This window comes from Pongo abelii, chromosome 20, assembly GCF_028885655.2.
Source record: "Pongo abelii isolate AG06213 chromosome 20, NHGRI_mPonAbe1-v2.0_pri, whole genome shotgun sequence".
NCBI lineage: Eukaryota > Metazoa > Chordata > Mammalia > Primates > Hominidae > Pongo > Pongo abelii.
This window is the reverse complement of record NC_072005.2, coordinates 38,128,260-38,140,410: the sequence shown is the minus strand read 5'-3', so window position 1 is coordinate 38,140,410 and position 12,151 is coordinate 38,128,260. Positions and strand designations below refer to the sequence as shown.

Genomic DNA, 12,151 nt, shown 5'->3' with positions numbered 1-12,151 from the left:
GGTCTTTAAATGCCATTTCCTGCTAAAAGGAAACAAAGCTCTCTGGAGAAATGGATGAAAACCCAGGTCTGGCTCTGGAGGGATAAATGAAAACCCAGGTCTGGCACTTCTTGTCACCCAGAAAACAAAGAGGCTTTTGAAGAGCACTGGCGTCCCATTCCCAGGGCCCAGGACAGTGTGAAGGGTTCCTGCTGCCCCGCACAGGACCTTCTGAACAATGTGAACAATGACTACAATGGGTTGAAACTCACCACGTATAGAAAAACCCACAGGTTGGAGTTGCCTTTGGAGGTCTCAGGGGCCCAACTTGTCATTCTGGAAACACACAGAGCACTAATCCTGCCTTTCCTGTATGAACTGCAATTCAGAATAACCAGAAAGTTGAAGTACTTCATATAGCATTTCAGATAATTGAGGAAGAAATGACAAATTAGAAAAATCACCATTTTGCAAACCCTGATGAAACAATGAAGGCAACGATCATCACTGGATGCTAAAACATTAAACAGTTTATCTATTTTTTTTTTCTTTTATGAGATGGAGTTTCCCTCCTGTGGCCCAGGCTAGAGTGCAATGGCGCGATCTCGGCTCACTGCAACCTCCGCCTCCTGGGTTCAAGCGATTCTCCTGCCTCAGCTCCTGAGGAGCTGGGATTACAGGCGCCTGCCACCACGCCCAGCTAACTTTTGTGTTTTTGGTAGAGACGGTGTTTCACTATGTTGGCCAGGCTGGTCTTGAACTCCTGACCTCAAGGGACCCACCGGCCTCGGCCTCCCTAAGTGCTGGGATTACAGGTGTGAGCACCCACGCCCGGCCAAAAAACTTTTTAAAAAGTAAAGAAAATTTTTAAAAGGTATAGATGAAATAAGATTGGCAAAATTACATTAAAATTATTGAAATTGGAGGAGGGGGTACATGGAGTTCATACTCTTTTTATAAAAATCGGTTTTTTATAAAAAATGAGTACCCATGACCTGTTTTTCGCCTCCAGGTGCCCATAGTCATTCCCGTCTTGGTGACACTCATCTCTGTGTTTTTGGTTCTGGCTCCAATCATCAGCAAGCCCGCATGGGAGTACCTCTACTGTATGCTGTTTATATTAAGCGGCGTTTTATTTTACTTCCTGTTTGTCCACTACAAGTTTGGATGGGCTCAGAAAATCTCAAGTAAGTACCAACAGAAGGGCCGCTTGGCTTCTGTGAGGTGCAGGCAGGCACGGCGTCCTCACCTGTCCTGACTCCAAGACCTCTGTTACAGTGTCTCACCCTGCTGGCAGATCTCCCTCGTCCCAGGAGGACACATGCCCACGCCCTCACTGTACAGCTCTGGGTCCACCCTTGGTTGTTTTGTTCCTGTCAATTACTGTAATAAGCAGGAAGGGAAAGCACCATTTTCTTTTCTTTTTGGAGACATGGTCTTGCTCTGTTGCGCAGGCTAAAGTGCAGTGGCATGGTCATAGCTCACTGCAGCCTTGAACTCCCGGGCTCAAGCCATCCTCCCACCTGGGCCTCCCAAGTAGCTGGGACCACAGGCACACACTACACCTGGCTATTTCTTTTATTTTTTGTAGAGAAGGGGTCTTGCTAGGTGGCCCAGACTGGTCTTGGACTCCTGGGCTCAAACGATCTTCCCACCTTGGCTTTCCAAAGTGCTGGGACTACTGGCCTAAGCCACTGCACCTGGCTGTCTCTCTTTTTCTTTCTTTTTTTTTTTTTTTTTTGGGACACAGTCTCACTCTGTTGCCCAGGCTGGAGTGCAGTGGTGCAGTCTCAGCTCACTGTGCAACCTCCACCTCCCGGTTCAAGCGATTCTTGTGCCTCAGCCTCCCGAGTAGCTGGGATTACAGGTGTGCACCACCACGCCCGGCTAATTTTTGTATTTTTAGTACAGATGAGGTTTCACCATGTTGGCCAGGCTGGTCTCAAACTCCTGACCTCAGGTGATCCACCCGCCTTGGCCTCCCAAAGTGCTGGGATTACAGATGTCAGCCACTGTGTCCAGCCCATTTTCTTTGTTTTGAGACGGAGTTTTGCTCTTGTTGTCCAGGCTGGAGTGCATTGGCACGATCTCAGCTCACTGCAACCTCTGCCTCCCAGGTTCAAGCGATTTTCCTGCCTCAGCCTCCTGAGTAGTTGGGATTACAGGCGCCTGCCACCACACCCGGCTAATTTTCTTGTTGTTGTTTTGTTTTTAGTAGAGTCAGGGTTTCATCATGTTGGCCAGGCTGGTCTTGAACTCCTGACCTCAGGTGATCCACCCGCATCAGCCTCCCAAAATGTAGGGATTACAGGCATGACCCACTGCGCCCAGCCCCATTTTCTTTTTAATTGCAAAAGATACACAACATCAACGTTTCTATCTCAGCCACTTTTCAGTGCAAAGTTCAGTAGTGTTAGGCATATTCCCACCATCGTGCGCCTCATCCTGAAACACCATTCTCCTTTGTCTGATACGCAGACATCATCTAAGAGGCCTAGCAGCATTGCAAAGACACATAAAAAGTCATGGCCTTGGCCTGGGGAACTGGGCTGGGGCCCAAGCCTTCTAATGCCAACGGCACAGGGCTCACTCTTCCAGCAGTCCTGACCCTCATCAATTTTAGGACAGTTGTTGTTTACAAGTTTAGCTACATTAGTAGCCACTTTTGCTTCTGAGAAGAAAGCACTTGTGTCAAAGTACATCAAAAGAGATGGAGTTACACCTTAAAAAAAGTCTATATTGGGTCTGGCACGGTGGCTCATGCCTGTAATCCCAGCACTTTGGGAGGCCGAGGGGGCAGATCACGAGGTCAGGAGATCGAGATCATCCTGGCTAACACAGTGAAACCCTGTCTCCACTAAAAATACAAAAAAATTAGCCGGGCGTGGTGGCGGGCGCCTGTAGTCCCGGCTACTCAGGAGGCTGAGGCAGAAGAATGGTGTGAACCTGGGGGGTGGGGCTTGCAGTAAGCCAAGATCGCCCCACTGCGCTCCAGCCTGGGCAACAGAGCGAGAGTCCGTCTCAAAAAACACAAAAACAAAGTCTATATTACATTCACAATGTTTTATCCTTTACAATAGATTCAACTGCAGGAAACCCTATTTCTTTTTTTTTTTTTTTTTTTGTATTTTTAGTAGAGACGGAGTTTCACTGTGTTAGCCAGGATAGTCTCGATCTCCTGACCTCGTGATCCGCCCGCCTAGGAAACCCCATTTCTAAAAGCCTTTAAGACTTCCTGGGCATCCTCATGGGGCAGTGAGACGATCTGTTTCCTGGTCTTCCTGTACCCTGTCCCTCTCCCTCTTCCAGGAGCTCCTTGAGGACAGGAATTGGGCTGTGTGCAATTTAACTCTGGCTGCGGCAGCCTGTAACAGCCAGTTAAGATTTATTAAGTGAATGTGATTAAAAGCCTGCCTGTTTCTCCTGTTCAGCTTGTCTGAACTGGAAAGTGCAATCGTCCCTTCGGACACTCCTAGGAGGTTTTTATTTCTATTCCTGCAATTCTGGGAGAGGACAGAAGGCAGGAAAGCGTGAAATCCAACCAGAAGGCAGGAAAGCTGGCCATCCCCTGAGCACACACAGGGTCTAGGTGACACATCACCAAAGACTGAGAACAATGTCACCCTCACCCACAACTCCAGTGAAACTTTCGAATTTCAGTCTAACTGTACTCATTTTTGACTCTTATTTCAGAGCCGATTACCATGCACCTTCAGATGCTAATGGAAGTGGTCCCACCAGAGGAAGACCCTGAGTAACAAGCTCCATCTTTTGTAGCCAAGTCAAAGCTGAATTTATTTTCTTAAGCAATATTTGTGGTTATTTCATTTCTTCCTTTTTTTCTTATGAATAAAATATACTCAGATGTTTAAAATATTGTTATTTTTTAGATATTCTTAGTTCTCTGAGTGGGGGTTCTAGAAAGGGGAAGTGGCAAGTGTTTGCTAAAGTTGTTGTCAGGTGCGATGATGTCACCTAACAGAAGGCAGATGCTTAGGGAAGGGCTGAATAAAAGCCACCATTACAGTGGCAGCTATTTAACAAAGGGCACATCACACTTGAATGAAGGGTGTTCTTTAAACTCAATGTCAATAAGGTCTCTTCTTTTATATAAAATGGATGACATTTTTGCTTTGATTGACATAGATTTAAACAACAGTAAATTACTGGCCAGGTGTGGTGGCTCACGCCTATAATCTCAGCACTTTGGGAGGCCAAGGCAGATAGATCGCTTGAGTCCAGGAGTTCAAGACCAGCCTGGGCAACATGGCAAAATCATGTCTCTACAAAAAAATTAGCCAGGCATGGTGTTGCACACCTGTAGCCCCAGCTACTCAAGAGGCTGAGGTGGGAGGATCACCTGAGCCTGGAGTCGAGGGTGTAGTGAGCCATCATCATGCCACTGCACTCCAGCCTGGATGACAGAGATCCCAACTCAAAAAGTAAATAAATATACAAAAATATTAAAGTACAAATGTTTCTCTCCCACTCTCCCCTACCCTAAAAGTACTGGCGCCCTGTGCTGAACCTCTGATGTGCGTGGCATGTATCTGCCAGGATGAATGGCCAGAGCTGAGCCTCCATCCAGAACCCTCCACAGCTGGTGTGCTCATCATGAGGGTCGCCTGCATTGCCGGTCAGCATTGCTGGCTCCCTAGCAGCCTTCACGGGCGTTTTAGTCAAACCAGAAAGTGTGGTGAGTAAAGTTTTATTCTGTGTTTGGCATTCAGGGAAAGTACTGTTTAACAAATGTAAAAAGCAACATTTCTGTGAAAACAGTGAAATTTTATTGATGATACACTGTGGAAGACATCCACACCGCAACTAAGTATGAGCGATTTTAGAAGCATAGAGACAAAGGCACTTTCACCTTGCATTTTAGATATTTGCCCAAAACTTGAAATCAGACATATGCACAGCAGTACAGAAAACCAATGACTAATTGTTCACATAATCAGCATCCTATATCCTACAAAATGTTAGAGATTCAGATATTAGAACATTTGAATGTCTGAAAAAAGAAACAGATCCAAGCATGCAGTTGTCCTCCCTGCATTTTCACGCGTGCACAGGAAACACATTGTCACTAGCTATTATCATTTGCTATGTTGTATGAAAGAGACTCGGCGCACCTGGGTGTAAACAGCAGGCAGCTGGTGCGCATGGGGAGCCACTGGACGGCGGCCTGGTCTCTGCCCCCAGAGCTCTACCAACAGGGCAGCAGCCACATTCAAAGAAACGGACACTGATATGGGTGTTAGAAGAGCTCCACAGTCAAAACCTTCGCCAGCAAAAACACCAGAACTTTCTAGTTCCCAAGAGCCTGCCCAATTTAGCTACGAAAAAGGAAAATCACCATCTTACTTCATGGGCCAATTTGATACCTGCCAGTCACCCCCTGCGAAGGTCATAGCAGTGACCTGGGCACACTCCGGGGGCTGTCCTGGCTGCACAGCGTGTCCTCCCAGGGGAGGCCCGGGCTCTGAGCCCCCATCACAGAGCCACTGGGCAGAAAAACTGCGCAACCCAGCAGCACCCGGCGGGCGCTCCCTGAGATAAGGCCAGGCCACACAATGAGGGGATGTCTCATTTTACAGATGAGAAAACTGAGCTGGAGTGTGATCCAGACCTGCTCACAGGACAGCTTGATGACAAAGTTCACCTCTAGTTCAAGCGGTGCTTTCTGCTGGGACACACATAAGCCTGGGCTTCGGCGCTTTCTGATACAAAAAAATAATAAAGATCTTGGGGCCGTCACACAACACTCATGTTCTATCCAAATTCTCTTCCATTCCCAGGCGAAGCTAATAAACAGACACTGAGTGCACAGGACTTTTAATTTCCCAATAGCTCACCTTTCTCGCTTTTTCAGTCAACAAAGAAACCCAAAGCACAAAACCCAGCCTCTGGGTGTGGCCATGACTACATACACTCCTCCCCTAAACCTGGTGACACGCCAGTGCTGCAGCCACAATGCGGATGGGGTGGCAAATGTCTGCAGGGCTCACGGACATGTAGGCATTCAAAGATCACCTCCAGGCACCCCACAGGCCCTTGTAAATTTCCACTAAAAAGCAACCTTTGTGCCATTTGCTCAGGACTCTGCAGGTCCAAGGGATTGTCTAGAACCAGCAGCTTCACCCTAGAAAGCCCTGGGTCTTACTGAGCAATCCAGTTTCTATCCTTGGACTATCTCTTCATCCGAAGTCAACTTACTCTGAGGAGTCATCACTATCGAAGAATGCTAACACTATCAATTCACACAGATGGTTGTGTGAAATCCCACTGTCTCATGGTTGAAAGGGCTGGTTCAACAGTTGCTGAGTCTAAGCGTGTACATTAGAAACCTCAATTTATATGTGTAAGATCAGGTTTGTAGCAATGTATCAGAGGTCTAGGTGAAAAAAAATGAATGGACTGACTCCAGACAGCGCATTTCATCACCCAGATGCATGTCTGCTCTGCTAGGGTGAGTGGCAAGAGGTGCCAGATAGGACAGACAAGCCGGCGGAATCAGACCACACCTGCTGTTTCTCTGTGTCCACCCTACTTTGATGGTCTTATCATCAGCCTATTTTTAAGTCAATGAAGAATTTATCACCATTATCAAGTCCAGCACCACAAGGTGACAGTCATCATTTATCCTTGAGGTAAAGATTTGGTTGGCTGGGTGTGGTGGCTCACACCTGTAATCCCAGCACTTTGGGAGGCTGAGGTGGGAGGATTACCTGAGGTCAGGAGTTCGAGACCAGCCTGTCCAACATGGGGAAACCCTGTCTCTACTAAAAATACAAAAATTAGTCAGGCATGGTGGCACACGCCTGTAATCCCAGCTACTCGGGAGGCTGAGGCAGAATAATTGCTTGAGCCTGTGAGGCGGAGGTTGCAGTGAGCCAAGATCATGCCACTGCGCTCCAGCCTGGCCGACAGAGCAAGACTCTGTCTCAAAAAAAAAAAAAAAAAAAAAAAAGAAAAGAAAAGAAAGATTTGGTTATGACTGACTGTTTTCTTAACTTTCGGTCACATGGCAATATCCATTTTTGTTCAACATCTTCCAGCTGCTCTTGAGGACGTCATTCACCTTCTCATTCACTCTCACTGTCGTCATCCTCTGAAGTGCTGCTACTGTCTTCAACCACCTCTGTCACTGTGTACGGCAGGTTTTTAGAATTCACTACTAAAGGAGTAAGATATTATAACATAAGTGTAGACTAATCAGCAAATCTTTATTTCCCCCCATTATTTGGGTCAATGCAGAAAAAAATGCCTTGGGTTCCAGCTCTATGTATCTTATTTTATATTTTCATTATTTTAGGTAAGAAATGAGCAGGTCAAATTGGTCTGCTTATAAATAATTTATTCTTCTAGGAAGAATATCTGTAGTGTGTTATTAAAAGGTGTGTTTATCACCAAGGGTTGAAAAGTACTCAAACCAGAACATTTAGCACCAAGATCAACAAAGAGAAAACTAATTTCTCAGAGCTTGACGTGAACGGTCCACTTCCACCAAGGCTGAATTCCTAAGTGGGTGATGGTGTCCCTCACTGCCCTCAGAACCTACAACCCCTCTGAGAACGGGCGCTCCACGCCTTACCCTTGGGGAAGTGGCTGTCCTCTTCACAGTCTTCCCAGTGATCAAAATCAAAAGCCACGTTGGGGTTCTGTTCAAGAGAACAGCTGACAGTGAGTGCGTGAATATGACACACGCAGGGTAAAGACCACCCACTGAGCGCATCCCAACTCACCCTCTGTCTGAGTAGGTGACACCATGCCTCCCTTCTCTCTTTGGCCAGAGTGATTACAGGTTCATCGTTTCTAATCACACATTTGCAGTCATCTTTCCTTATGTTGCCCCGCAGCTCCAGATCAGCCAGGTAAAATTTGTCTCCCACCCAAGTACTGGGTTTATAAAAAGAAATAAAGTCAGCCTTTTAAAATGCTAGAAATTATTTCTATTTTACTTTATATGACTATACATAAACCTACCTGAAAATGACTCTATCCCTTAAATACTGACACTTGTAGTCCTTTACATTCCTTATTCTTATCTGTAAGATGACGACATCTTCTTTTTGGAACCATTTGATTTGTGGGTGGAAGCTAGAAGAAGAAAGACCTGCGCATTCATTGATCTTATTTACTGGGTAAGGGACGCCGACTCCTCCATGCCAAGTGGACGTACCTTTTCAGAGGCGGCTGTGCAGTTCTGCTAATGAAGGCAACTTCAGTGTTTCCAGATAAAGTTTCTGCACAAAATCAAGGTCAGATTTTCCTACAGGTTATTTATATGTAACTCCATCATGTATACACATATATATACTTTTTTGTACCTTACGCCACTTCTGGATGAGGAATCACATGAGAGTGTAGATTGGGTAGCCCTAGTGTCTAGCTGCGAAGGACAGTTAGAAAAAATGAAAACCATCACATAGGTAAACCAAATTTTAAAATTTTTATTTTATTTTTGAGATGGAGTTTCGTTCTTGTTGCCCAGGCTGGAGTGCAATGGTATGATCTTGACTCACTGCAACCTCCGCCTTTGGGTACAAGCGATTCTCCTGCCTCAGCCTACCAAGTAGCTGGGATTACAAGCATGCGCCACCAAACTTGGCTAATATTGTATTTTTAGTAGGAATGGAGTTTCACCATATTGCTCAGGCTGGTCTCGAGCTCCTGACCTCAGGTGATCCATCCGCCTCGGCCTCCCAAAGTGTTGGGATTACAGGCTTAAGCCACTGTGCCTGGCCTAAAATTTTATTTTAAAATAAAAACAGCCTTTGACAAGTATTAAAATTCAGTGACCAGGAAGTGAAGTCACTCATTTGAAAAAGAACCTCATTGCAGTGGCTGGCCTTGGATACAAACATGCAGGCTTCTCTGGAGCTGTCCTGATCTGCCAGGATGCCCTAAGGACAACTTCACGGACAGCGGCCAGCACGCACGAGGAGCCAGTGCTGGACACGACATATTCTCAAACAACGCACTGTGAACTTCTCAATCTCCAACAGGTGAGGCTTCCATCCAAACACCGGAGTAAGAATGTTCACAGCTGCTGGAATCACAGTAGCCTGAGATGGAAAACAGATCCACCCTCTGTGGTTTATTCATGGTATAGAATACAATGGCAAAGAAACAAACAGACTCCTGCTGAGAAAGCACCATCCTCGGTGTCACGTGCCGCCTGCCATCCAGTGGCCTCAGGAAAAGAGTGCACTGACCCAGCGACGTCAAGAACCTTGGAGAGCACAATCCCCATGCCCTTCTGAGAGAAGGAGAGCAGAGGAAACCCGGGGTGGCCTGGCCTGATCACAGAGCTGGGACTGATCCTAAAGACAGAGCCGTGAAGCTGGGGTGCGAAGGAGGCGGTCCTGCCACCGAACACGAACAAGAACAAGACACCGCTTCTGGGAGCAAGCGGCCAGGTTCCTCCTCGGAGCCATCAACCAAAAAGGGACTGAGGGAGTCTCAGCCGACTCGAGGTTGATTTATCCAAAGTTGAGGATGTGCCCCGGGAAACACAAATCACAGAAGCGCCATGGCCTCTGCTTTTCCAAAGGGGCTTCCTAAACATCTGTGTCTAAAAGGGAGAGCAAGCTGGAGGAAGAAAGGGCAGCGGGGGGCAGGGCAAGACAAAGACAATCACGCATCCCCTCGAGCTCAGGAAAGCTAGCTTTACACAAGATAAAGTGACATGTGACAGGAGACATAACAGGACATGGGGCTACGACCCAGGGCTATGAAGTGACAGCTGTCTGCTTGGGAACAAAAGCAGACAGCCTTAGACCCAGGTCCAGCGTGTAACTTCCCCTTTGGCAGACGGAGTTTAGGGTCCCGAGATCGTGTTTGCTTGCACAGAGCACAGCTACAGCTAGGAGGGCAAGAGCAGGCAGCAGCCCCCGAGCCAGGCCACATGCAACACAAACAACCCCACACCCACGTCCTCCAGAAGCCCTGCCTGGCACAGTGGCATGCGGGTGGCACGTCTGCAAAGGAGGGCATGGGGTCCACCTGAGACCAACCACCTGCAGCAGGGCTGGCAGATGCTGCGGAGGAACGCTGCCCTAACTGTGATGAGCCTCTGAAGCTCAGGCCTTGCCCCTCATCAGCGTGTGGCGGCACAATGGATGCATCATACTTTTCTAGTCACATAGAGACACTGAGTATCCAAATACCAGAAACCCTGCGGGAAGCTGAGGCAAGAAGAACCATGAAAGAAAGTGCATGACATTTTCCTTCACCTGCCTGAACCTCAGCAGGAGCCCAGAGATGAAGTCTCTTCCAGCTGAGACAACGGCTCTTCCAGGAAGGTGGCCAAGTGCCTGATGGCTGCAGTGGACATCTAATAGCCAGAGCTTCCCAGTAGAGCTCAGTAAACAACTGCATGTCCTCCAAGGGCTATGGTTTGGGGGACCCACCTGGCTGCCCTGATGTCCCCCTTGGGCCCCACACCAGGCTCTATGCAAAGTGCAAATCGGCTGGTAACAGGGCCTGTGAGTGCAGACCCGATTTAGCCCCCTCTGCAGTCTACTGGATCCCGGTCTGCTACCGTGGAATAAACACTGCTCTGGGAAAATCCTCTTAATAACAACTGTTGTCCCAATGACCCTGTTCCTCTGACCAGCTGGCCTTGCAAATTCTCTTTCCCAGAACTCTTCAGAACCCTTTTCCAGTGGATCCCATGCAGCAAAACCAGCTGCCCCCCACTGTGGCTGAATCCAGGGGCAAACTTTATGAAGAGAAGGTGTATGTGCATTTTAACAGCTATATCCAGTCTCCCACGTACCACTCGACTCCGGAAGATCCTTTCTCCTCACCTGCACCTCCCACCTCACCAGCCACAGTCACTGCCAGCAAGAGCAGCACATGGGACTGTGACGAAGAACCTGGGTTTGGACCACGGCAACAATGAAATGCATCTAAACCCATCCTTCCAGATGACCCCCATCCTTCACAACAATCCCCTCTCACCCCCCAAAAAAAAGCTGTGTGGGGAAATGGCTGGAAGAATTTCCTTAAGAAACAACTTCCAGAACATACCCAGAGATGCATGGGAATCACACAGGCAGTGGGCAAGGCCGCCTTCATCACAGGAGCCACCTCTGCGGCTCCTTCTCCCACACTTTCCATCCTCAATGAGGAATGAACCTGTCAGGGAGCAAACCACCCTCTGGGGCTCTCAGCACCTCAGCTGCGTTATCTGTGGGTTTCACTGTCTCGGATGCATATCAAAGGGAGCAGAGCCATGCACGGTCCACCCTCCCAGGATCTTCTTGTCCCACCCTCCTGGGAAGCGGAATGAGGGACCACAGCAGAGGTGCAGAACATCTGCAGTGTGGAAAGCTGGAGCTCCCAGTGGGAGCACTGGAGACTTTCTCTAGTCATGGGATGAGTTTATCAATATATGTTGTCTAGGCAATTTCTAAGATTTGTCAAGACAAGGAGCAATGATCTAACCCCATTTCATAAAGACAGTGAATATCAAAATTTAAAGGCCACACGAAGATAAATTCCAGTGACGGCAAATGGTCTCCTCACCTCTCCTTTCCTTCTCCCTCACCGACTTCCCCTTCCACAAGGGGCTTGCATTTTGCCCCATTTATCTTTTATTTTCCTTTTTTTTTTTTTTTTTTTGATGGAGTCTCGCTCTGTCGCCCAGGCTGGAGTGTAGTGGCGCGATCTTGGCTCACTGCAAGCTCCGCCTCCAGGGTTCACGCCCTTCTTCTGCCTCAGCCTCCCAAGTAGCTACGACTACAGGCGACCACCACCACGCCCGGCTAATTTTTTGTATTTTTAGTAGAGACAGGGTTTCGTCGTGTTAGCCACGATGGTCTCAATCTCCTGACCTCATAATCTGCCCGTCTTGGCCTCCCAAAGTGCTGGGATTACAGGCGTGAGCCACCGAACCCAGCCCCGTTTATCTATTATTTATTTATTTTGAGACGGAGTCTTGTTCTGTTGCCCAGGCAAGAGTGCAGTGGTGCAATTTTGGCTCACTGCAACCTCTGCCTCCTGGGTTCAAGAGATTCTATTGCCTCAGCCTCCCGAGTAGTAGGGACTACAGGCATGCGCCACCACAGCCGGCTAATTTTTTTGTTTTTAGTAGAGATGGGGTTCCAACATGTTGGCCAGGCTGGTCTCAAACTCCTGACCTCAAGTGATTCGCCCGCCTCAG

General features: G+C 47.9%; 2 protein-coding genes across 5 annotated transcripts in view; one reads left to right on the top strand and one right to left on the bottom strand.

The window, feature by feature from the left end:
• The window catches only part of SLC7A9 (solute carrier family 7 member 9), a 29,228-nt gene extending 25,375 nt beyond the window's left edge, over positions 1-3,853 (top strand). The window contains exons 11-12 of the mRNA XM_002829022.4: positions 992-1,166; positions 3,673-3,853. Of these exons, the coding sequence (XP_002829068.1) occupies positions 992-1,166; positions 3,673-3,737 (240 nt within the window). The 3' untranslated portion in view covers positions 3,738-3,853. The remainder of the gene's footprint in view (positions 1-991; positions 1,167-3,672) is intronic.
• An 890-nt stretch (positions 3,854-4,743) lies between these two features.
• Positions 4,744-12,151, bottom strand: part of TDRD12 (tudor domain containing 12) — a 120,576-nt gene continuing 113,168 nt past the window's right edge. For 3 of the 4 annotated variants that reach the window (XM_054538838.2, XM_063719439.1, XM_063719440.1), the window contains 5 exons: positions 8,162-8,225; positions 7,966-8,079; positions 7,725-7,878; positions 7,574-7,640; positions 4,744-7,156 (listed from right to left, as the gene is read on the bottom strand). In XM_054538838.2, coding sequence (XP_054394813.2) covers positions 7,065-7,156; positions 7,574-7,640; positions 7,725-7,878; positions 7,966-8,079; positions 8,162-8,225 — 491 coding nt within the window. In that variant the 3' untranslated portion in view covers positions 4,744-7,064. The remainder of the gene's footprint in view (positions 7,157-7,573; positions 7,641-7,724; positions 7,879-7,965; positions 8,080-8,161; positions 8,226-12,151) is intronic. The other variant, XM_054538839.2, reaches the window with a different exon arrangement.